Source organism: Aquarana catesbeiana, linkage group LG06, assembly GCF_042186555.1.
Source record: "Aquarana catesbeiana isolate 2022-GZ linkage group LG06, ASM4218655v1, whole genome shotgun sequence".
Classification (NCBI taxonomy): Eukaryota; Metazoa; Chordata; class Amphibia; order Anura; family Ranidae; genus Aquarana; species Aquarana catesbeiana.
Window position 1 is genome coordinate 250,572,972 of NC_133329.1, and position 25,797 is coordinate 250,598,768.

Sequence of the window (25,797 nt, forward strand, 5' to 3'; positions counted from 1 at the left end):
GGAAGCGGAAATGCGTTCCAGCAACCCGCTTCAAGTGGACTGGTTAGGCACTCGTTTCCGGGGCTTGGTTGGGCACACATCCGGGAAGATGGTTCCTAGTAGTTGACAGTGCCCACGTACAGCCGCATGGTAGTGTAGCCGTCCTCGATCCTGTAGTGTGTGAAGATGTCAGACGTAGGGGTGGAGGAGAGGGCGGATTGCAGGGGCTGGACTGACAAGCAGAAAGAGGAATTTTATACTAAGGTGAGCTGTATCCTTGTAGGAGATAAACCCCCTCTTCTCTGTTTAAAGACTATTCGGATGTCCCCTCTTTAAAATCGGTCTGAAATTGTATCATGGCACTTATTTTTAGTCTTTCATCAAGTGAATTGTGGAGCGGACTTTGCACTATAAATGTACCCTTATTACATTCTTATTGGTTTTCAGGTTTCTTCTGCGATTGGGTTGATTTTCATCACTTCCTGTTGTGTCTCTGTAACAGGAAGTGGAAGGAAATCTCCCCAAGTTTAACCTAAAAAGCAATACAACCCTATCTCTGTCCAAAGCTCAAAACCAAGCTGTGTCCAGGGTTTTATTTTACATGCCAGACTGTCCCTTTTCGGTCCACTTCATCTACCCCCAGCCACCTTTTTATCCATTCAAATGCTTAATCTACTGAGCAAGAAAAGAGGAAGGATCTTGTATCCTGGAGAACAAACACACTTTCCTAGCAGAAATCTGTGCACATTTGGTGTAAATGCTGTCCACCAAATTAGGAGTAAAACTAAAGACAAAACTTCTTCCTGTTAGGCTGTGTTCACACCTGAGCGTATTGTTTTCAGACAGAAAGTCGCGTGATTTTTGTCGTGTTTTTGTAAAGGTCACCAATTTAAAAAGCAGAAAAACGCCTGTTATCTGCCAAAACAGAAGCTTCTGTACTCTTTGGAGCAGAGGGTGTTTTGCTTCAGGCGACCGAATGCTCCAGATGTGAACAGGGGCTATTGAAATGAATGGGATTTCACGGATTTGTCTTGGGAGTTTTTAGAGCTGAGGCTTACAGCAGAAAAATGCCTAGCTGTGAATGGAGCCTTAGTTGTTTTTTTTTTTTTTTAATTTTTTGCCATCCGTATCCCATTAGGGAGATTTAAATTCACTTCCTGTCTTATAGTCAAAACAGGAAGCGAGAGGTAATCTGTTCAAAGTGTATCCCATTGAAAGGTTTCTCTGCTATTTCTGTCATGGTGACTAACCAAAATTTAGGATTTTCTTTCACATCTGTGATAATGGTAAACAGACCAAATAGAGAAGGTGACTCTCCCTAACAGGGACACAGACCGCAATAAACTAAGACCTGACAGGTGTTCTAATCCCTCTCCATTCTGTCTAAAACTAAAAAAAAAAAGAATCCACTTACTCAGTGGGGGATCTCTCTGCTGATCTCTGCTGAGCAGGCGGATGACAGGTCCGCTCTACTATGCAGAGCAGACACAGTCCCGCTTTCCTCTATGGGGAAATCAGATGGAAATGGACCACCTGTCTGTTTCCATTCGATCCAGTCAGCTGGAGGGATGGAAAATGGGACCACCATCTGTCTGTTTTTGGTGGATCAGATGGCGGTGGTCCGCTGACATCCGCCTCTCCGAAGGGGTGAATGGATGGTCCGATCAGGTCCGCCTGAAAAACTGACAGGCGGACCTGATGAGACAGCCTGTGTGAAAGGGACCCAAGTCCTACTTTAAGCTTTCCTGTCTGAGGTCATTCTGTATTTGTAAACTGAAACAGGTAGTATTGTTATGGAGAACGGGTCAATGGAATGCTAGCAAAGCTGTGGCCCTGGTAAGGGAGGGACTTAAAGTGGAGTTCCGCTTAAAAAAAATAAAAATAAATCAAAGTCAGTAGCTACAAATACTGCAGCTGCTGACTTTTAATAATCAGACACTTACCTGTCCTAGGGTCCAGCGATGCAGGGGATCGAAGCGGCGCCGACATTGTAACTGTGGGCGCCCGGCTGTGGCTTCACAGCCGGGCACCCACTGTGCAAGCGCGAGCTGCGCGGCACACCGTGACTGGCCGGGCAATCGTCTGAGACCTGTGATGTGTCCCAGATGATCGCCGAGAGGGAGGGGGGAGAGGTGATCTCTCTTCCAGTGCCGCGGTGCACTGGGAGGAAGTGGGAGCTGGGACCCTCGAAAAAGAGGGTATCTGCCCCCCCCCCCCCCCCCCCCCCCCCCCCCCCCAAAAAAAAAAGTGACATGCCAAATGTGGCATGTCAGGGGGTCACCTCCCTTAAAGCGGAAGTTCCATTTTTGGGTGGAACTCCGCTTTAACAAAGCCACATTGGCAGGAATGGGAATTGAGAAAGCAAGAATGGGGATCTAAAGATCAAAACACACACACACACACACATATATATATATATACACATTATATCTTATCTATCCAATCAGGCAGGCCCTTGCCCTACACAGTTGTTGGTGGATCTGAAGAAGATTGTACAATCAGTGTGGTGGATTCATGTTGTTTGGGATATAGTGGCCGATCCCAGTTTGACAGCCGTTTGTGTGCCTGGCCTCACCCGCAGACAGTGTACATTTGGGCCCGTGCACTTGCATGGCTGTCAGATTGGGTGCAGCAGCTGTGTACATGAATGGCAGTGCCTGCTTGAGGATGCAATGAACACCTGTTCCTCCCTATGTGGACAAACATAGCCCTCACATGGGCGTACGCTGTAGTGCACCCGTGTGAATGAGGCCTATTAGTTCTCTGCTGTGTGTGTTTAGTCAGGTCAGGCAGTACATGTAACACGCTTCTAGTCACCCAAAGCTAATACCATACTAGTACAGTTTTTCATGGATTAAACGTGATGCTTGCTGCTAATACTTTTCTTGTTTTCCTTGTTCAGTTTAGAGAACAGAAGGTTGTAGTTGAGGAATTATCCAGCCTGAGGAAAGATCGGGTAAGTAATAATAATAAAAAATATACAAGTTTGTTTTCTTTGGTTACTTCATCCTAAAACTGTCATCTCCCATCACAGGTTAGCATGTAGACAAAATCAACGTTGTGAATAAAAATGAACTTGCATGATGAAGAGTCCATTTAGTCAGTAATGTGTTTGTCTGCTCTTACAGAATAATGTGAAGTCAGGTTTACTTCTGGGCGGCTGGTAAAGTGAAACTAAATAATATTATTAAAGGCGCCTATCCTTATATAGTGACTTGTGTGAAGCTGCCCTCCTTTTTAAAGTGAAAAATTCCACCTTCAATATGTGTAAAAAAGGAAAAAATATGGCATTAGGGCAGCCAAATGACCACAAAGCTATTAACATCCATAAAATATACGTAATGATCCCCATACCATTCAGAAAAATTCTTCTGTATTTTGATCGGTGTTATTTCAGCAGTGCAACACCTTTCACCACCACCATAAAAAATACGCACTCATCGACAGTCCAGCGACCTCTAAATTAATAAAGGTCAACAAAAGCTGTGGGATCGGACATATACACATCCAAATCGATCACATCATTAATCAGTAGGTCTTCTGAGATGACACACTATGCTCATTATCTCTCCAGGAACACCACAATATCAAACCACCAAAAAGAGTACTAAGTGTAGTTTTTTTTTTTTTTTGTTTTTTTTTTTTTTGTTTATTAAACCGATTTCACAACATATAAAAGTATTCCTTTCACTTGTAAATGTGCCCAACCTTGGCACCAATGTAAACAGCCCTGAAAGGCCAGCAGGGGTTCTCCTGTTGAACAAAAAGGAAGGCAGTTGGTAGAGCTTAGCTGTAATGTTAGGAAATGTCAGGCATCAATAATAAAGTGAAACTATATCAGATTGGAGCACAGAAGAAGCCTTTCTGGCATAAAAAGATTATAGTTGGCAACTTGTGGTGTTTATAAGTTTTAAAATGTAATACTGGTGCACTTAAAATACCTCTGTACTGAGAAACATGTAGGCTGCTTTTTTCTGTTATGTGTTTTTTTTTTGTTTGTTTGTTTTTCAGAAGGTGTACAGACAGCAGCCCAATAGCAACATTTTCTTTCTTGCAGACAAGACTAAAACACTGAGTGAATGCAAAAGTGAGTCCAGATGTACCAAACGGCTTCAGTGGTTTTATTTGTTCTCTCAGCCATCTCATATGTTGAGAGCAATACCACTTTCAAATAGGACAGATCACCTTGGTTATAAGAATTTTGTTTTAACTACTTCACATTTGGGCCAATTCTGGCATTTTTCTCCTACATGTAAAAATCATAATTTTTTTTTTGCTAAATAATTACTCAGAACCCAACCCCCCCCCCCCCCCCCCCCAAAAAAAAATATATATATATATATATATATATATATATATATATATATATATATATATATATATATATATATAGCAAAGACCCTAGAGAATAAAATGGTGATTGTTGCAATTTTTAATGTCACGTATTTGTGCAACAATTTTTCAAACGCGATTTTTTTGGGGGAAAAATACACTTTTTAATGAATTTTAATGCAAAAAAGCACCATAGATAACCCAATTTTTTGATAAAATATGAAAGATGATGTTGCTCCAAGTAAATAAATAACAAACATGTCACACTTTAGAATTCCACATATTCGTGGAATGGCGCAAAACTTCGATACTTAGAGTTATGAATGTTTAGAGTTATAGAGAAGTTCTAAGGGCTAGACTTATTGCTCTCTTGAACGTTCACTGTGATACTTCACGTGTGGTCCGAACGTTGTTTACATATGCGGGCACAACCTAAGTATGCGTTTGCTGCTGCATGCTAGCACGAGGGGACAGGCGCGCTTGGGGGAGATGTAAAAGCACTTCAGTGGCTCATGAGCTGCTAGGATGACTTTTACGAGATATGGAATCGCTGACTGAAAACAAAAATGTCTGGAAAATGCCTGTAGCTGCAGGCATCATCCAGATGTCATCAATTCAAGCCCAGGACGTTATGACGGCCTTCCTGCGGGAAGTGGTTAAAGTGGTTGTAAAGGCTCAAGGTTTTTTCAGCTTCATGTATTCTATGCATGAAGGGAAAAAAAACTGTGTGCAGCAGGCCCCCCCAGCCCCCTCAAAAACCTACCTGAGCCCCATCTAGATCTAGCAATGTGCATGAGAGCCTAGGCTCTTCCAGGTCTCTCACTCATTGAGTGAGACAGCAGTGGTAGCCATTGGCTCCTGGTACTGTCCATCATAGCCAATGAGGAGAGAATGGGGTGGGGCCAAGCCACGCTGTGTGTGAAAATACACAGAGCAGCAGCTCGGTAGCAAGCCTGCTCAGGTGCCTGCATAGCAAGCTGCTTGATATGGGGGCACTAGTTAGAAGGGAAGGGCCAGAAGTGCCGGTGGGGGACCCATGAAGAGGGGGATCGGGGCTGCTCTGTGCAAAACCACTGCACAGAGCAGGAAAGTGTAACATGTTTATTATTGCAAAAACAAACCTTTTTAATATCACTTTAAAACATGTTTGTTTACAACATACAATATGGGTGCTACGTGGAGTGTAAAATGCCCTCATTTAACCCAAGTCATATGTGGCAAAATCATTGCCAGATCTATAAAATTCATTCAACCTCTGTAGTGCCAAGCCAGCACAATCTCATTCTATCCCACAGTTTTCTAATCACATCCAATTTAGGTATGTAAAACATACTTTTGGGAAAATCGGCAAAAAGTTTTACTTTTACTGGTTCTGGAAAATTTGCCAGTCCCTGCTTTCAGGGACAGCTGTTTTGTCATAATGAAGCACTATTTGTACAGTATATTTGATATAGACATTTGCTGCTGTAAACATTCTTTTACATTGGTAATGCTGCAGGTTAAATACACATTTTCTTTGCATACTGAGGAAGCTTTTGCAATAGTTTCATTGTGGGGAAAAAAAATTCAGTGTCTAAGTACTATAACCAGGATCAATATGACAGCCCTTGAACACAAACCTGTAAAATCTGTTTAGCAAATGGCAACCTAACTATACAAATGTTTGCCTTTTTTAATTTTTAACAGAAACACTGGATGACCTGACACGTACATATCAGATTTTCCAGGACTCTGAAATGATACAAGAGCAGAAATAAAGCCTTTAGTGCTTTCCAAGATGTGTGGAATATGTTGTACTGTCAGTTTATGTGCCCATGTGGACATGTCCCATTATCAGGAAAACAAGAAGCTAATACGAAGAGGCCCTAATAGTAGCCAGCAGCTAATTAGAAGTGATCCCACTCACCATTACAGTTGTTTTTTCTCTGGGCATGTACTTCATCTAAGAGGAGAACTGACTCCACAGCCTCTGCAGGATGAAAATGGCAATGTTTTTCTTTGGAATGGAGAAGTTTTTGGAGGAATTGAAGTTTCGTCTGCAGCTAACGATACCTTTGTAATGTTTCAGCATTTAACCTCTTGTGCCAATGAGCATGAGCTATTGTCAGTCTTCTCTAAGGTGCAAGGACCTTGGGCTTTTATTTTCTATCAAAGCAAAAATCACAGCCTCTGGTTCGGAAGAGATTTTTTTGGTCGGCGAAGTCTTTTATGGAAATTTAGTGATGATCTGGAAGAAATCTTGAGTCTGACTTCTGTGGCAGAATCCCTGACTGATGAAGATCATTGGCAGGAAGTCCCAGCATCAGGGATTTTCAGGTGTGACCTGAGTACCTGTGCCCAGGTAAAATCTATATCGCTGACATGGTATCCATGGGTGTCTGTATCAGAAATGCAGCTTCCTGGAGCAACAGTACACGATGAGGAACAAAAATGGATTTTAAACACCCTCCCAAAATGTGTAACTCAACTAAATATTGGAAGTGATGGACTCCTTGTGCCAGTTTCTGCATTGAACACAGACATTACTGATACATTTTCAGAACAGAAATTCAAAACGTCTTGTAAGACTGTAAGTTTAGAAGAACTACAATTGCTGATTTCTGATGAACACAAGAAAAATATTCAGTTGTTTGTAAATGTTTTAAGTAAAGCTGTGCTAAAGCGCGTTCTGAACCTTCCACGCTTAAATCAGTCATTGTCTCCAGCACCTGAAAGGCAAGCAAATGTTGCCATACTTTTTTCTGGTGGAATTGACTCTATGATTTTAGCTGCACTTGCAGATCGCCATGTTCCACCTGAGGAACCCATTGACCTTTTAAATGTAGCTTTTATGATGAGGGCCCCAAATCAGCAGAAGGCACCTTTGAAAAAATGCCGCAGAGGGAAAATTCCAAGTTCTGCGTTAACTGGAAACCATTCTAATCCTGGTGCTTTGCTGACAGATCCCTTTAATGTCCCTGATCGAATAACAGGCAGATCTGGTTTGGAGGAGCTTAAAGCCTTGAGTCCAACAAGAATATGGAATTTTGTAGAAATAAATGTCACTCTGGAGGAACTGAATCAAATGAGGCAAAAGTATATATCTCAGTTGATCTATCCATTAAACACAGTACTTGATGATAGTATTGGCTGTGCTGTTTGGTTCGCTTCTAGAGGAATAGGTATGCTGCAAAGTAATGGAGAAAAGAAACCCTACAACAGCACTTCTAAGGTAATTAGAAACTGCATCAGACCTATCCTGCAGTGTTTGAAGGAGCCATAAAATATGGGCCTTTCAACTATCTACAGTAATTGATTTCAATGTTGGTATGGCTAAAAGCTTGTGGGAAAAAAGATTGTGTTTTAATGCAGGAATAAAATGCCGTGTATAGCGGTTGTTGTTGTTTTTTTTTTTTTTTTTTGTGCAGATGTATTTCTCAAATTCACACAACAAAAATTTTATCCATAGCTACCCAAGTCTTATTGGATGCAAGTAACAATACATAAAGTACTCCTGCATTAGAAAATGCCATTTGGAGTTGACGGACAGCTACGTGTGCCCACAAAGCTGCCTCATTTGCTTCTCCAGCTGCATTAAAGTGGTTGTAAACCTCCAGAAATTAAAAATGAACAAAGCATATCCCTCTATAGTGTGTGCTTGTCTCAATTAGGAGCACTAGGTGTAATTTCTGTCTGCTGCGTTTTTCCTCTGCTATCTGCATGAATCATGTCTGACAACTTTTCCTAATGCCAAGAAAAAAATGGTGACGGGGGAGGTAACTCCAGCTGATTGACAGCCACAGGTTTGTTCCTGTGTGCTGTGTGAATGGGGGTGTGTCCCCCTTCCCTCCAATCAGATCCCAGACCTCACTGCGCTCTGCAGAGTGTGACTTCAGCTCCCTGCCCCCTTTTTTCTGACAGCTCAGACAAACTTTATAAATTCTGAACAACGAGGTACAAGTTATGTAGGGGGATTTGCTTCATCTCTGTTTATCACATGAGGATAGTCCACTTCACTGGGTATAGGTAAGGGTTTACAACCACTTTAATTCTCTTCTTCAGAGCAGCACAGGACCACAGTAAATCTGCTAGGGTCACTGGCTCCGGTGCATTTCCTGCCACTGTTTATTAAAGGATAAGTTCACCTTTGGGAATATGTTACGTTTCACCCATTTTTAGGGTGGAACATGTAACATGTCCCTGCTGCTTTTTCTCTTTGTGACAGCAGTACGGGGAGAAATTTCTTGTACTAGCTCTCACTTTTTGAAAACTGTGTGGCCTCGTCCTTTATTCACAGAGCTCTGTGTATGAATGAACTACAAGTCCCAACATCTTTTGCGGCTGTCGGCTTGTAATTCTCAGTGAACTTCCATGGCGCTGTTGAGCACTCTGGTAGTTCATTAATTCTTCCTGTCAGTGTTAACCTGCCTGTATGATGTACTGGGCAGATAGCTCACATTTGACAGGTCAGCAGGAGACTTGCATGGCACCAGTGATTTGTTGATCGCTGGTGCAATGCTTTCCTGGCTCCTAAAAAAAATAGTGAATGCACATATTATTTATTTATTTATTTATTTATTTATTTATTTATTTTTAAGTGAACTTATCCTTTTAACCTTTCACTGTTAATGGCATCCTCACTAACCAGTAGTAGACATAGCAGGGGATGGGTCAAAAACAGCACTGATTTTGTGGGCTTCTGGAATGCTGAACAAAAAAATAATGCTGGTGTGCCAGCATTGGAAAGTGCGTTTTTACCAAAAAATGTTTCTGCGTTTTACTTTAATCCCATCACTGACATTTTATTTAGATGCTACATGCTGCAAGGAGATCAGATCTGAGGCAAGTGTTAAAGTAACATAATTCCCACCAGAGAGTTCTGTTGTGCTATTGGTGGGTGTTTTAAAGGATAACTTTACCCTCGAGAACTCCTGCAGTGGCTTGGTGATCCGAGCCCTCTGTGTCTCCGCAGTAAGGGGAGAAGTACCCCATACCAGCTGTCACTTTTCTGAAAAGAGCGCAGCTGCGTCATTCATTCATTTGCAGAGTTCTGTGAATGAATGGACTACAAGTACCGACATGCTTTGCGGATGTCGGCTTGTAGTTCTCAATGAACTGCCAGGGAGCTGTTGAGCGTTGTGGTAGTTCATTGATTCGTCCTGTCAGTGTGAACCTGCTTGGCCGTACCATGTACGGGGCTGATGGCTCACACTGACAGTGGGCAGGTGTCCTGAATGGCACCAGCAATCTTCTGATCGCTTGTGCAATCCTTTGCAGGCTAAAAAAAAAAAAATTTAGTATATGCACAATTGTGTTTTTTTTTTTTTTTTTTTTTTTTTTTTTTTTTTTAATACCTGCAAGAAGGTGAACTTCTTAACATTTTTAATGTCTAGGAAAAGAATACTCGGGAGCTTCAACTTCTCCATGCATGATACAGAAAGTCGGTGAGTTCTGGCGCACAAGCCCCAGCTATCGTTGCAAGAAAAGTTAAGGTGACATGCATTCTGATACCAGACATGTATGGTACCTGACATGAAGCTGCCCTGTCCTATCCTTTTACTATATTATGCTGCTTGATGTTCCAGCTCATGGAAAAAACTCCATGGGGGGAAAAAACAGCATTGCCGTACAGCCGAGTTTTTTTTTTTTTTTTTTTTTCCTTCTTCCTGTTGGTCTGTTTTAATTGGTCAGGTTTGTCTTAAAAGGGATGAGCTGGCAACCCATTCTGTAGTAAAGCATTGCAGTGTTGCTTAATCTGCTCTTTATCCACACTTTAGGTTGTGCTGACTGGTATTGGTGCAGATGAACAGCTTGGTGGTTACTCTCGTCATAGAGTCAGATTTAATATGTTGGGATACAAGGGTCTTCTTGATGAGCTGAGTATGGAATTGGGACGCATCTCGTCTAGAAACCTTGGGCGAGATGACCGAGTTATTGGTGACCATGGCAAAGAAGCAAGGTAAGCCAAAGTATTTGGTTTTTATTAACAGCACAAACATCATTGCATCGCTGCATTTTAAAGCAAACCTGTTGCTCAAAAAAGCAACGTTTATTTTGAAATAAGATGGTCTATATTTCACCCAAACAACTAGAATTTTAAAAGCAGGTCAGCATTGTAAGCCTCCATGAGCCTATCATGACAGGACTAATTTAAGAAACCTGTTGAGCAAAAAAAAAAAAAAAAAATCCCACAAGACCAGTCCCCTGCGATAGAAAAGCCTTTGGGCTGGGTTCACACTATGACACGCTGCGGCTCACAGCAGGAGTCCGGTGTGTCTTCATTCACCGTTTCAGGTCTGATTTCAGCCCGAATTTTGGGCTGAATTCGGACCTGAAACAAACCAAAAGACGCACAGGGCACCGGAGCGGAGATGTGTGAACCGGCTCCATAGAGAGCCGGTCACAATCTCCTGACATGTGAATTGGAAGCGGGGAAACCCACATCCCATTCGCATAGGTGTGAACCCAGCCTTGTACTTCTCTCCAGCCAGTGTCTCCTACCTTCTCAGTTTCCTTGCTGTAGCCTTCATTAGTCTCTTCTGCATTTGACACTTCCCGGAGTGTCAGAATACTTGTGCCCTTCACCATGCTTCTTTCCTTTGACCCCCTACATGACTAAAAAACAAAGAAGTGATGTAAAGGTACGAGAAAGAAACGAGAGAGGTACGCCATTCAGTTGCAGCGCGGATTTATCTATCTTGACAGCAACAGCGTTTGCTCCCACGATACATAAAGCTGTGACTCCAGTGCTGTAGGAGGTGATTTCACCACCACAGTTAAAAACAAAATGGTGCATGTATGCCCATCATTAGAAGTGGGTGGATGAAGGGAGGTATTCTAATGGTGGGCAAACCTATCAATCAATCTCTTCTTCTTTTTTTTTTTTTTTTTTTTTTTCGTTCAGCCCACAGGCTGCAAAAAAAAAAAAATTACAATATATGCCCACAAGGACCAGCAACGTACTGGTATGTTGCTGGACTTTGGTTATACCAGAATGATGCCTGCGGGTTTAGGTATCATCTTGGTATCATTCTTTTCAGCCAGCGGTCAGCTTTCATGTAAAAGCAATCCTAGCAGCTAATTAGCCTCTAGACTGTTTTTACAAGCAGTGGGAGGGAACTCCCCCCCCCCCCCCCCCCCCCCCCCCCAACGTCTTCCATGGTTTTCTCTGGCTCTCTTATCCCAACAGGGAACCTGAGAATGCAGCCAGTGGTTCCGCCAGCTAACCATAGAGCTGATCAGAGACCAGAACGGCTCCAATCATCTCTATGGCCTAAGAAACCGGAAGCTACTAGCATTTCATAACTTAGATTTCACCGGATATAAACCGTGCCAATGGGAAAGCATTTTATCACACCGATCTTGGTGTGGTCAGATGCTTTGGGGGCAGAGGAGAGATCTAGGGTCTAATAGACCCCAATTTTTTCAAAAAAGAATAACATTCCCTGAGATAACAATAAAAATGATTAAAAAAAATGAAAGGAACAGTTTAAAAATAAAATAAAAAAACAAAATAAATAATTTAAAAAAAAAAAGCACCTCCCCTCGTGCAAAGGCGAACACAATCGTCAGTCTGGTGTCATATGTTAACAGCAATTGCACCATTGATGTGAGGTTTCACCGCGAAGGTCAGATCCAGGGCATCAATTTTAGCAGTAGACATCCTCTGTAAATCTAAAATGGTAACCTGTAAAGGCTTTTAAAAATGTCTATAGTTTGTCGCCGCTGCACGTTTGTGCGCAATTTTAAAGCATGTCATGTTTGGTATCCATGCTCGGCCTAAGATCATCTTTTTTATTTCATCAACCATTTGGGCAATATAGTGTGTTTTAGTGCATTAAAATTAAAAAGTGTGTTTTTTCCCAAAAAAATGCGTTTAAAAAATCGCTGCGCAAATACTGTGTGAAAAAAGAAAATGCAACACCCACCATTTTAATCTGTAGGGCCTTTGCTTTAAAAAAATATATAATGTTTGGGGGTTCAAAGTCATTTTCTTATAAAAAAAAAAAAAATATATATATATATATTTTTTTTCATGTAAACAAAAAGTGTCAGAAAGGGCTTTGTCTTCAAGTGGTTAGAAGAGTGGGTGATGTGTGACATTAAGCTTCTAAATGTTGTGCATAAAATGCCAGGACAGTTCAAACCCCCCCTAAATGACCCCTTTTTGGAAAGTAGACACCCCAAGCTATTTGCTGAAAGGAATGTCGATATGTGGTGATATGTTCCATATGTGGAATTACACCCCAAAATACATTCTGTTGCTTCTCCTTAGTATGGGGATATCACATGTGTGGGAATTTTTGGGAGCCTAGCCGCGTACAGGACCCCCGAAAATCAAGCACCGCCTTCAGGCTTTCTAAGGGTGTAAATTTTTGATTTCACTCTTCACTGCCTATCACAGTTTCGGAGGCCATGGAATGCCCAGATGGCACAACCCCCCCCTCCAATTGACCCCATTTTGGAAAGTAGACACCCCAAGATGTTTGCTGAGAGGTATGGTGAGTATTTTGCAGATCTCGCTTTTTGTCACAAAGTTTTGAAAATGCAAAGAAGAAAAAAAAATACATCTTTTTCTTTCTTCATTTTCAAAAACAAATGAGAGCAGCAAAATACTCTCCATGCCTCTTAGCAAATAGCTTGGGGTGTCTACTTTCCAAAATATGGTAATTTGGGGGGGGGGGGGGGTTGTGCTATCTTGGCATTTTATGGCCTTCGAAACTGTGATAGGTAGTGAGGAGTGAAATCAAAAATTTACGCCCTTAGAAATCCTGAAGGCGGTGCTTGGCTTTTGGGGTCCTGTATGCGGCTAGGCTCCCAAAAAGTCCCACATGTGGTATCCCCGTACTCAGGAGAAGCAGCAGAATGTATTTTGGGGTGTAATTCCACATATAACCATGCCATGTGTAAGCAATATGTCATTTTTTTTTTGTCATTTTTCAATCACTTAGGACAAAAAAATTAAATTTTCAATGGGCTCAACATGCCTCTCAGCAATTTCCTTGGGGTGTCTACTTTCCAAAATGGGGTCATTTGGGGCGGGGGGTTTGTACTGCCCTGCCATTTTAGCACCTCAAGAAATGAGATAGTCAGTCATAAACTAAAAGCTGCGTAGATTCCAGAAAATATACCCTAGTTTGTAGACGCTATAACTTTTGCGCAAACCAATAAATATACGCTTATTGACTTTTTTTTACCAAAGACGTGGCTAAATACATTTTGGCCTAAATGTATGACTAAAAGTTTATTGGATTTTTCTTATAACAAAAAGTAGAAAATTTCATTTTTTTTTTCAAAATTTTCGGTCTTTTTACCGTTTATATCGCAAAAAATAAAAATTGCAGAGGCAATCAAATACAATAAAAAGAAAGCTCTATTTGTGGGAAAAAAAGGACGCAAATTTTGTTTGGGTACAACATTGCTCGACCGCGCAATTACCAGTTAAAGCATCGCAGTGCCAAATTATAAAAAGTCCTCTGGTCTTTAGGCAGCCAAATGGTCCGGGGCTGAAGTGGTTAATGGCAAAATCCTAAAATATTTTAACACGGATGCCTTTAATTATTTATTTTTAACCAAGTTTCCACATGCCTACACATGTGGTTTTGTGAAAAAAACGTGTGGATTCTGAGGTTGAATGGGCTATAATTACATCCTGAGCTGTTTAGTAGCCAATGAAACCTAGGAGTGAGGTAATCAAGACTTCATATCTTGTACTGCCTAATGCCCTGTACACACGAGCAGACTTTTCGACTGGACTGGTCCAACGGACCGAATCCGTCGGACAATCCAACCGTGTGTGGGCTTCATTAGACTTCCAACTGACCTTTTCGGTCAAAAATCCAACGGACTTTAGATTTGAAACATGTTTCAAATCTTTCCGCCGGACCCAGTTCCTATCGGGAAGCCCATTCGTCTGTATGCTGGTCCGACGGACCAAATATGATGCAAGGGCAGCTATAGCCCCTGCCCGCGAGAATGTTTCCAGCGCGATCCTATCGCGCTGGTTCTCGGCAACAGGGTACTATGCATCTCACGCTCGCTGCAATAGGAAAAACACATTTTCCTATTGCAGCAAGCGCGAGAAAGAGGTGACAATATCCCTTGGGTCTGGTATGGATTTTAAGGGGAACCCTCTATGCTGCAAAAAAAACGGCGTGGGGGTCCCCCCAAAATCCATACCAGACCCTTATCCGAGCACGCGCCCCCCCTCCTGAACCGTACCAGGCCGCAAGCCCTCAACATGGGGGGGGTGGGTGCTTTGGGGAAGGAGGGTGCCCTGCGCCCCCCCACCCCAAAGCACCTTGTCCCCATGTTGATGAGGACAAGGGCCTCTTCCCGACAACCGTTTAATAAGGGGGCCCCCAGATCCTGGCCCCCCGCCCTATGTGAATGAGTATGGGGTACATCGTACCCCTACCCATTCACCTGGGGAAAAAAGTCAATAAAAAAACACACTACGGGGGTCTTCTTCCGACTTCGGGGGTCTCTTCCGACTTCTCCACTCTCTCCAGCCTTTTCTCCTCCTGCCTCTTCTCCGCTTCTTCTGCCGCTCCCCGGTTCTTCTGCTGGGCTCCTCCGCTATCTTCTGCTCTTTTGCCGCTCTCTTGCTAGCGGTGGCCCGGTCTTCTCCATCGTCTTCTTCCCTCTTCTCTTCTTCCGATGTTGACATGACATTCTATTCCTGCTGTAATGTTGTGTTCACGGTGCGCAATGACTTGTATAGGCATGGGGCGGGGTCACCGGGTGATGTCACCCAGTGACCCCGCCCCTTATGACGTCAGTCCTAGGGCATGCTTTATATAAGTTCTTGCGCACCGTGAACACAGCATTGACACTTTTTCCCCAGGTGGATGGGTAGGGGTACGATGTACCCCATACTCATTCACATAGGGCTGGGGGCTCCCGGATAAGCCCTCTGCCCGCAGACCCCGACAACCAACGGCCAGGGTTGTCGGGAAAAGGCCCTTGTCCTCATCAACATGGGGACAAGGTGCTTTGGGGTGGGGGGCCGCAGGGCGCCCCCTTCCCCAAAGCACCCACCCCCCCATGTTGAGGGCAAAGTGGCCTGATACGGTTCAGGAGGGGGGGGGGGGGGCGCTCGCTCGTTCGTCCCCCATCCCCTTTCCTGACCGGCCGGGCTGCGTGCTCGGATAAGGGTCTGGTATGGATTTTGGGGGGACACCATGCCGTGTTTTTTTTTTTTTTTTTTTTTTCGGCGTAGGGAGTTCCCCTTAAAATCCATACCAGACCTGAGGGCCTGGTATTCTGAGACGGGGCTCGCTAGGTGTTAATTAAGTGACTTCCTTTTCTAGTCCCGTCGTACTTCATCATGTTCAAAATGAACGTGTGTGGGCAAGTCCGGTAGTCCGCCGTAACGCGTCGAAAGTCCGTCGGGAAGACAGTCGGACCTATTCTGCCGGAAAGTCCGGTCGTGTGTGCGCGAGTCCGTTCGTTTGGAAAATCCGTCGGATAAACCGTTGGACCAGTCCGGTCAAAAAGTCCGCTCGTGTGTACGCGGCATAAGGCTTGTTATTTCACTTCACACCAGTGTGGCTTTGAAGTTGCACTACTTCAGTGTGACGTCAAAGCAACTATCAGTGCGATTTCATGTGTGGCTTACAGACATCTGTGCAACTTCATTTAACAGAATGCAAGTCGCACTGAAATCACACAGAAATGGTGCAGGAACCTTTTTCAAAGTTGCTGCGAATCGATTGTCGCAAATGGGGTGTGACTTGTCATGTGACTTTAAACTGGTGTGAATCAAGGCTGTTTTCCTTTACACCTGATGTAATTCTAGACCAACTTGTCAAATCATTTTTTCTTTCTCGGACATCACGGGACACAGAGCCTCAGTAATAACTGATGGGTTATATAGGTATCACTAGGTGATTGGACACTGGCACACCCTACCAGGAAGTTCAACCCCCTATATAATCCCTCCCCCTTGCAGGGATACCTCAGTTTTTACGCCAGTGTCTTAGGTGATGGACGTGTAAAGATATCCTGTGCAGAGCTCCAAAGGGATTATCCTATACTGGGGCAAGCCAGGCGAAACGGATCCATTCCAAAGTGTCTTTTCTAGGCCGAATTGGATGGTACCCGGGCCTCGTGTCCGAAGAAACGAGGTTTTACTTGTAACGCTTCCTCTTTTTAGAGAGCTGGACCCCGCATATCAGAAAATGGTTTTCTATCCTTATTTCTGGCCGGGTGCTTTACAGGCCAGAACTGTGGATCCCCCTATTCGTAGGGGGCCCCGGTCTCTGAAGGTTTTTTCAAATGGAGCCCACCGTGAGAGGCGAAGATTGGGTCTGTGTAACAGAACCCTGTGGCTGGATAAGGTAAGGGAGATTCCACAGAATTTTTTTATTCTAGTAGGTTTCTCCTTTAAGGTAAATGCATGTTATGCCTATTGTCACCAATACCAACCAACCTCATGCTGATGTCTGTCTCAAGTGTTCACGCTGCACAAGCTCCTCCGGCCGGCTCAGGTAGGATGGGATGGGGGGCTCTCCTTAGGGATATCTCCCCCCAGACTAGGGGGAGGCCGCAGGTGGGTTGTAAGGCGGTTATACAGCGCAATTTCACCGCCGCCGCCATTTTGCCACGTGCAGGCTCCATCTCTAACGGCCTCTCTCCTTCCTCCCCCAGCCTTCCCTCTATGCTGATTCCGGAGGGTCGGCTCGCGCTGGAAGCGAGCAGTTTTCGGAAAACGAAGGGGGCGGGGGCGGTAGAGGGGGGGCGGGGCGTCAGCACCGCGTGCTCAGACTCCCACAGGGCCGGCTGCAGGCTATTATAGGCACTGATTACAGGTGCACTAAGCCTTTTGGAGGGACACAGAGCTGACGGTCGCATGTAAGGTGGGACACAGGCATTCTCCTAGGCAGCATTTACTAAGGTAACACCAGACCGGGCATTTGGTAGCAAGGCTTTTAGCCAGACATCGCTCAGCAGTCAGTGTTCATTTTGTGATACCTCCACCTTGTTGCTTTGCACTATGGGTAGAAGAAGTTCAAACACCCCAAGAACCAGAGACTCTGTGATCTCGTTCAGGTTCTGAGGACCCCCTGTCTCCAGCATCCTGCCCCCCTGAGGGGCCAGGGATGGCTAGCCAAGGAGAGCCGTTGGGGTCGGGGGCTACACCTGCTTTTGGCACTTCAGCCCCTGTATACATTACACAGGAGGTTTTTTCCTCAACCATTAATGGTTTAGAGGAAAGATTAATGGCCGTGATTACATCTTCACTCAGTGGAAGAAAACGCACTAGGCCTTCCTCTGTTCCCCAAGACTCTCAGGCAGAGGATCAGGATGGGACGGATGATTCCTCTTCGGAGGAATCAGGTGGAGAGGGACCCTCTTCGGCTTCCCAAGAGGAGAAAGTCTTAGTGCAGATCCTTACTGGATTCGTCCGCTCCACATTTAAGTTGCCCATATCTGAATCAGTTAAAGAACCCTCTTCTTCTTTAGGGTCACTGAAACCTCCTCAAACAGCACATGCTTTTCCTGTTCATAATTTACTTGAAAAGCTCCTTTATTCTGAGTGGGATCACCCAGATAAACGTTTTTTTCCACCGAAAAAGTTTTCAACACTTTATCCTATGGAAGAAAAGTTTATCAAAATGTGGGGAATACCGGCCATTGATGCTGCCATTTTCTCCATAAATAATAGTCTGACTTGTCCTGTAGACGATGCTCAGGGATCCTGTGGATAAAAAGATGGAATCCCTATTGAAGGATGTTTTCTCCTTAGCAGGTTCAGTGGCTCAACCTGCAGTAGCAGCGATTGGAGTCTGTCAATACTTAAGAGACCATGTTAAGCAGGTCATCAAAGTTTTACCTGAACAGCAGGCCCAGGGGTTGGCTAACCTTCCAGCAGCCTTATGTTATGTTGTTGACGCCATCAGAGATTCTATCATGCAAACCTCTAGTCTGTCACTGGGGTTAGTGCATATACGTAGAATCCTATGGTTGAAAAATTGGTCAGCCGAAGCACCATGTAAGAAGCTGCTGGCTGGGTTTCCATTTCGTGGTGAAAGGTTGTTTGGAGAGGACTTGGATAACTATATCAAGAGAATCTCTTGTGGGAAAAGCACTCTCTTACCTGTTAAGAAGAAGAGTAAGCGTCCCTCTTTCAAACGGACTCTTTCCCCAGCGCCTGGGGCTTCAGCCTCCAGACAGTCTCAACGGCCTCCTCCGGCTGGGTCCAGAGACAAGAGTCAACCCCAGGGACAAAAGAAGTCCTAGGGGAAGAAGCCTACTAGGCAAAACACTAAGACCTCTGCATGAAGGGGCGCCCCCGCTCGCTCGAGTGGGGGGAAGACTGCGGCAGTTCTCAGGGCTCTGGCAGGAGGATTTCCAGGACAGATGGGTAATCTCCACGGTAACCTTAGGGTACAAGCTGGAGTTTCAGGAACTTCCCTCTCCTCGTTTCCTCAGGTCAAGTGTCCCCAGAGATCCAGAGAAAAAGCAGTCGCTCCTTCTAGCGTTAGAGCGACTTTGTCGCAGGAGGTCATTATGGTGGTTCCCGCGAAGGATCAAGGATTGGGCTTCTTTTCCAACCTTTTTACAGTCCAAAAACAAAATGGGGATGTCAGACCCATTCTGGATTTAAGGGATCTGAACCGATTCCTAAGGATTCAATCCTTCCGCATGGAATCAATTCGGACAGTAGTCTCCACCCTGCAGGGAGGAGAATTTCTGGCATCGATAGACATCAGAGATGCATATCTGCATGTGCCCATTTTTCCTGATCATCAGAATTTTCTGCGCTTCGAGATAGGAGGGCGCCATTTCCAGTTTGTGGCTCTGCCTTTTGGGATAGCCACTGCACCTCGAGTGTTCACAAAGGTCTTGGCTCCTCCTCTGGCCAGATTAAGGGCTCAGGGTATAGCTGTCATAGCATACCTAGACGACCTGCTCCTGATAGACCGGTTGGTAGCCTCCTTGAACGGGAACTTGAGGACCACAGTCAAGTATCTGGAACACCTAGGTTGGATCCTCAACCTAGAAAAATCTTTCCTACAACCAGTAAGAAGACTGGCGTATTTGGGTCTGATCATAGATACAAGCCAGGAGAAAGTATTTCTACCTCAGGCAAAGATCACTGCTTTAAGGGAGCTGATTCTGGCAGTCAGGACCAAGAAGGGTCCTTCTGTCCGCCTTTGTATGAGGCTGCTAGGAAAGATGGTTTCTTCATTCGAAGCAGTTCCCTATGCTCAGTTCCATTCAAGACTACTGCAACACAGTATTCTGTCGGCCTGGAACAAGAAGGTTCAGGCATTAGACTTTCCGATGCACCTGTCTCATGCGGTGCATCAGAGCCTCAATTGGTGGCTCGTACCCGAAAACCTGCAGAAGGGGAAATCCTTTCTGCCGCTTACCTGGACGGTGGTAACAACAGATGCCAGTCTGTCGGGTTGGGGAGCAGTTCTGTTACAGTCTGCGGTTCAAGGGGTATGGTCCAAGACCGAGAGGACCCTACCCATCAACATTCTGGAGATCCGTGCGGTATATCTAGCCCTAAAGGCCTGGACAGTCAGGCTACAGGGTTGCCCGTTCAGGATCCAGTCCAACAATGCCATAGCAGTGGCTTATGTCAATCATCAGGGAGGCACCAGGAGCCGAGCTGCTCAAAAAGAGGTGAACCAGATCTTAGTCTGAGCAGGGAAGCATGTGCCATGCATATCTGCAGTTTTCATTCCAGGGATAGAGGACTGGCAGGCGGACTATTTAAGTCGCCAGCAGTTACTTCCAGGGGAATGGTCTCTGCATCCCGACGTCTTTTGGGCCATATGCCAAAGATGGGGGGTTCCAGATGTAGATCTCTTTGCATCCCGATTCAACAAAAAGATAGATTTGTGGCAAGGACAAAAAATCCTCTTGCATGCGGGACGGATGCGTTGGTGATTCCGTGGCATCGGTTCTCACAGATTTATGCATTCCCGCCTATTCTGCTACTGCCTCGACTCCTTCGCAGGATCAGGCAGGAAAGGAAGTCAATATTTCTGGTGGCCCCCGCTTGGCCCAGAAGGATGTGGTATGCGGAAATAGTAAGGATGACAGTGGGTTTCCCGTGGACACTACCGGTACGCCCAGACCTGTTGTCTCAAGGTCCAGTGTTCCATCCTGCCTTACAAACGCTAAATTTAATGGTTTGGCTATTGAGACCCACGTTCTGAAGAGTTGTGGGCTTTCAGGTCCTGTGATATCTACCTTGATCAATGCAAGGAAGCCAGCTTCCAGAGTGATTTATCATAGTCTGGAAAGCTTATGTATCCTGGTGTGAATCCAGGGGTTGGCATCCCAGAAAATATGTCATAGGTAGAATTCTTGATTTTCTACAATTGGGATTAGAGATGAAGCTGGCCTTGAGTACCATCAAGGGCCAGGTCTCGGCCTTATCAGTATTATTTCAACGGCCACTTGCTTTGCATTCTTTGGTCCGAAACTTTATGCAGGGGATAACGCGTCTTAATCCTACGTGTTAAGGCGCCCCTAAACCCCTGGGATTTGAACTTGGTTCTGTCTGTTTTACAGAAGCAGCCCTTTGAACCAATACGTCAGATTCCTTTGGTCTTGCTGACAAGGAAGTTAATTTTTCTGGTAGCCATCTCTTCTGCTAGAAGAGTATCAGAATTAGCAGCTCTTTCCTGTAAAGCGCCTTATTTGGTTATACACAAGGATAGAGTGGTATTGCGCCCTCATCCTAGTTTTTTACCGAAGGTGGTCTCAGATTTTCATCTAAACCAAGACATTGTTCTGCCTTCCTTTTTTCCAGATCCCTGTTCTCCGGAAGAAAGATCACTACATTCTTTGGATGTGGTAAGAGCAGTTAAGGCTTATCTGTAAGCAACTGCTCAGATTCGCGAAACTGATGTTTTGTTCGTGCTGCCAGAAGGTCCCAGTAGAGGACAGGCAGCATCAAAAGCTACCATTTCTAAATGGATTCAACAATTGATTATTCAAGCTTACGGTTTGAAACAGAAGATTCCTCAGTTTCAGATCAGGGCACATTCCACAAGGGCTATTGGTGCTTCTTGGGCAGTGCATCACCGGGCCTCTATGGCTCAGATCTGCAAGGCCGCAACCTGGTCTTCAGTCCATACATTCACCAGATTCTATCGCCTTTGGGCGTAGTGTTCTGCAGGCAGCGGTACAGGGTCCTCAGGTCTGATTGCACCCTACTTGGTTGTGGTTCCCCCCCTCAGATAGCATTGCTCTGGGACATCCCATCAGTTATTACTGAGGCTCTTTGTCCCGTGATGTTCGAGAAAGAAAATGGGATTTTTTATAACAGCTTACCTGTAAAATCCTTTTCTTTCGATGGACATCACGGGACACAGAGGTCCCGCCCCTCTTCTAATACACTATATTGCTTGGCTACAAAACTGAGGTATCCCTGCAAGGGGGAGGGATTATATAGGGGGTTGAACTTCCTGGTAGGGTGTGCCAGTGTCAAATCACCTAGTGATACCTATATAACCATATAATCAGTTATTACTGAGGCTCTGTGTCCCGTAATGTCCATCGAAAGAAAAGGATTTTACAGGTAAGCTGTTATAAAAAATCCTATTATTTGTGTCTGTGTCCAATTTGAGTAACTCCTTTCCTCTCTTCCTGTCTGTTGACAGCATGTGAGAAATTATGGGGAAAAGGACAGCAATAAAAACATTTTATAGTAGAGCGAAGAGGATTTTGAACTTCTCATGGCTGTGTCTTAATTTTGATTCCTTTTTTTAAGGAATGACAGAGATCAGGAAGAGAAATCTTTTTAAAACCTTTAGGGCCAGTTCACACCACTTGCAGCTGTCGGCAGCGGCGGAGGCGATCGCGTCTGTCCCACTGCAGGGCGGAAGCGACGTCAAAACGTCACTTCCGCCCATAGCTCTTAGAGGGCCTTTTTTTTTTTTTTTAAATGCCAAATTTTTTTTTTTATTGCATTTTAATGTAAATATGAGATCTGAGGTTTTTTTTTTGACTCCAGATCTCTTATTTAAGAGGTCCTGTCATGCTTTTTTCTATTACAAGGGATGTTTACATTCCTTGTAATAGGAATAAAAGCGACAATATATATATATTTTTTTTAAACAGTATAAAAATGTAAAGAAAAGGGTAAAATAAAGAAAAAAAACAACAACTTTTAAACGCGCCTGTCTCGACAAGCTCGCGTGCAGAAGCGAACGCATACCTGACTAGCGCCCGCATATGAAAACGGTGTTCAAACCACACGTGAGGTATCGCCGAGATCGGTAGAGTGAGAGCAATAATTCTAGCCCTAGACCTCCTCTGTAACTTAAAACTTGCAACCTGTAGAATTTTTTTTAAAGGTAAAAGTTTGTCGCCATTCCACGAGCAGGCACAATTTTAAAGCATCACATGTTGGGTATCAATTTGCTCGGTGTAACATTATCTTTCATAATATAAAAAAAAAATTGGGTTAACTTTACCGTTGTCTTATTTTTTTAATTCAAAAAATTTTATTTTTTCCACCAAAAAAAAAGTGTGCCTGTAAGACCGCTGCGCAAATACGGTGTGACAAAGTATTGCAACGACCGCCATTTTTTTCTCTAGGGTGTTAGAAAAAATTTATAATGTTTGAGGGTTCTAAGTAATTTTCTAGCAAAAAAAAATGTTTTTAACTTGTAAACAACAAATCTCAGAAAGAAAGTCCTTAAGTGGTTAAAAACACACATGCAAAAATGCATCCGGAACATATCTGGAGTGCGTTTTTGTGGTGTGAACCAGCCCTTAAAATCTGGCAAGGGGATTCACAAGCTAAAGCATTTTAAAATATCGACAGAAAACATAGGCAGCCGTATTAAAAAACAAAAAAACAAAAAAAAAAAAAAAAAAACCTGATGCTGGGTTCAAATTCGTCCTCATTCTATCAAAAAGGTAAAAAATAGCTGCCATTAGACTTTTATCTAGATGGTTTGACATGCAAAGGTGTTTAATAAGGCATCTAGTTCAATTCATGCTATATCACTGTTAAACTAGATTATCAGAAAGTGCCTCTTTACAATGGCATTGCAGACCTCACCAACCTCTATTGCTGCTGAAACTGGAATCAAACATGGGCAGAATAATCAAGAACTAGAATTCATATTTACATCCAGCGCTGAGCCTTGGCTCTGAATTTTTTAAAGTCCTGTTCGATCATATTAATATGATATTTATTTATGTATGTGTCCCTTGTTAATGTTAACGATTTTTGATGGTGTATTTGGTCATATGAACATTTCATAAATAATCTAAAGCCATATTCTGCATAACGTAACTAAATTTCGATTTTTAGCACAAGACTTTTTAAACAGAAGTTATTTCATTGCAATTTGGTCAATCTTTACTCAAGTGATTATTATAGCTTGTTCGCTGCATGTAAGTGATTAGAAAACCCATCTGTCCCAATCTATATACAAGATTTTGCTGCCTTTCAGCTCTATAGTGGCTTTCACATCTTTAATGTTCAGTATTGAAATTGTTTTTAACTATTTTAAATATACTCCCCTTTTGTTTTGTTTTTTAAGGTTTCCATTCCTTGATGAAAATGTGGTCTCATTTCTAAACTCTTTGCCAATCTCAGACAAAGTAGACTTAACATTGCCCAGAGGACTTGGTGAAAAATTAATTTTGCGCATGGCAGCTGTGAGTTTAGGACTCGCTAACTCCTCAGTCCTGCCAAAAAGAGCAATGCAGTTTGGATCCAGGATTGCAAAAATGGAAAACAGTAATGAAAAAGCTTCAGACAAATGCAACAGACTTCAGACAGAAATCATTGATTGAATAGTCTTTTAGTTGTTTTATGGAAAGTTGCTGTAAGAACATAATACTATATTTTACATTTAAAATACTGCTAATAAAATTTCATTGGAAATTATAAAAAAAAAAAATGTGGAATGTTCATTTGGTGTATTACAGAAGAAAACCTTTTGAAATAAATGAATCTTCTATCCTTGTGTTCTCATTCACATTGCACAGACCAGTTACTGAAGATAGTTGGGTATATTTATCTTGTCCTTAAAGTATTCATTGCACTTTATATATGATTCTAAGTTTCCAACATCAAACCGACCAGATAATGGATGGCAGTACACTGGTTTTCTGAAAAAAGAAGGGAAAAATTATTATTATTTCTCAAGTCATCTTCCAGGACGGCACACCTGAGAGATGAGAGGCTCCTCCCCACAGGAAACACAATCAATCAACAGCTGTTTTAAGTCCACACCCTTCCCCCTGATCCTCAGTTTTTGATTGTGTTTCTCCCTACACGGCGAAACTGTTTGTTTTTTTCCAAATGACCGAAGCCTGGGGCTAGTGGTCTCCCCCTGGGAGCCGGACCAAATGCCTGGGAAGCCTCTGGGTCTGGCGGGATATATTTATCCTTCCCGGGGGGTTCCCCTATCCTTTCCTCAGGGGGGGCAGCAGAAACTGGGAAAGCCCCCCTGAGAGCTGAAGGCCCCTGGGTACAGTGGTGTCCCCAGAACTTCAGGGGCCTTTATCCTGTCTCCCCCCCTTACCTGTCCGTTCAGACGGGGGTGCTGGCCGTCGGTTCTTTCCAGGGGGATTGTATCCCCTGACTCCTGGGTCCCTGGTAGCTCGCGTGGGCTGCTGGGGAGGGCACCGCCTGAACGACCCGCGTTCTTACCCAGAAGGGAAGGCTGAGAGTCAGCAGGAGCAGGCGCCCATTTCGAGGAGGCACCAGTTTACTATGGTGAATGTCTGCCTAAACCACCTCATGGGAATGAGGAACGTACGGCATTGCCCCCCCCCCCCCATGTGTATATACTGACTGGACACAGCCTAACCTTGCAGCTCCCTAAAGGGACAGCAGTTGTGGGGGGGGGGCACTTTGGCGGCTATCCTCCTTGTGTGTGGACCATAAGGATGGAAAAGCAAGCCTGGTGGCTGTGGCAAAAGGGGAAGACGACAACAGTGAGTCAAAAATCCCCAATCCCAGCCAGATGGTTTCTGGGCATTTGAGATAATCTCCCCTGGGGTCTGGATTCAAATAGCCCAGAAGCTTTTGCTAAAGACACCAGCCACAGCTCCCTCCTACATCAGAGATGCTGTATGGTGGACAAGTGGTGCAGAGGAGCGAGTGTGCCTAAACCACCTCAGATGGGAAAGAGGTAGGTAAGGCATTTTTTCCCCTTCCACCTGTATTTACTGAGTGGTGCAGTGCAGGACCTGGGGTCTCCATAACAAAATAGCCCAGAAGCTACTGCTAAAAACCACCAGCCACAGCTTCCTCTTATAGCAGAGACACTGTGGTTATCACAACAGTAGGTTGCCAGCCTCTCCCTACATACCCGGTTGTGGTACATTAGTAGGGGTGAATACAGCAAAGAGGGTGACCTGGTAGAACAAAGAGTTCCTTACTGGCCAGGTATACCACTGAACAAGTTATTAATGGTGCAATGGTTGAAGGATTCAGGAGTAAGCTCCCTTGCTCAGCAGGTGCACTAGGTTATCTGGCCCTATTAGCCCAGCTGCTAGGAATCTGCTTAA

General features: G+C 44.1%; 2 protein-coding genes across 5 annotated transcripts in view; one reads left to right on the plus strand and one right to left on the minus strand.

Annotated features, from left to right (window-relative positions):
• Positions 1 to 24,241, plus strand: ASNSD1 (asparagine synthetase domain containing 1). Of its 3 annotated transcripts, XM_073633173.1 has the most exons (6): positions 158 to 243; positions 2,882 to 2,935; positions 3,991 to 4,066; positions 5,998 to 7,522; positions 10,068 to 10,249; positions 23,817 to 24,241. In XM_073633173.1, exons 4-6 carry the CDS (start codon positions 6,089 to 6,091, stop codon positions 24,070 to 24,072), a joined length of 1,872 nt encoding a protein of 623 aa, XP_073489274.1. In that variant the 5' UTR covers positions 158 to 243; positions 2,882 to 2,935; positions 3,991 to 4,066; positions 5,998 to 6,088; the 3' UTR covers positions 24,073 to 24,241. The 3 variants fall into 3 exon arrangements, with proteins under 3 accessions (XP_073489277.1, XP_073489274.1, XP_073489276.1); XM_073633175.1 differs by lacking the exon at positions 3,991 to 4,066 and having other exon boundaries at positions 161 to 243; XM_073633176.1 differs by lacking the exons at positions 3,991 to 4,066; positions 5,998 to 7,522 and having other exon boundaries at positions 1 to 243.
• LOC141146698 (UTP--glucose-1-phosphate uridylyltransferase-like) overlaps positions 24,065 to 25,797 on the minus strand; it is a 90,938-nt gene continuing 89,205 nt past the window's right edge. For both annotated transcript variants that reach the window (XM_073633178.1, XM_073633177.1), the window contains one exon: positions 24,065 to 24,390. In XM_073633178.1, the coding sequence (XP_073489279.1) occupies positions 24,273 to 24,390 (118 nt within the window). In that variant the 3' untranslated portion in view covers positions 24,065 to 24,272. The remainder of the gene's footprint in view (positions 24,391 to 25,797) is intronic.

What these genes read in the sequence shown, in the direction of transcription:
- ASNSD1 (XM_073633173.1), top strand. Translation starts at nt 6,089, where the DNA reads ATGTGTGGAATATGTTGTACTGTCAGTTTATGTGCCCATGTGGACATG. An exon ending in CCTACAACAGCACTTCTAAG is followed by an intron (nt 7,523 to 10,067) that starts GTAATTAGAAAC and finishes TCCACACTTTAG; the next exon opens with GTTGTGCTGACTGGTATTGG. An exon ending in GACCATGGCAAAGAAGCAAG is followed by an intron (nt 10,250 to 23,816) that starts GTAAGCCAAAGT and finishes TTGTTTTTTAAG; the next exon opens with GTTTCCATTCCTTGATGAAA.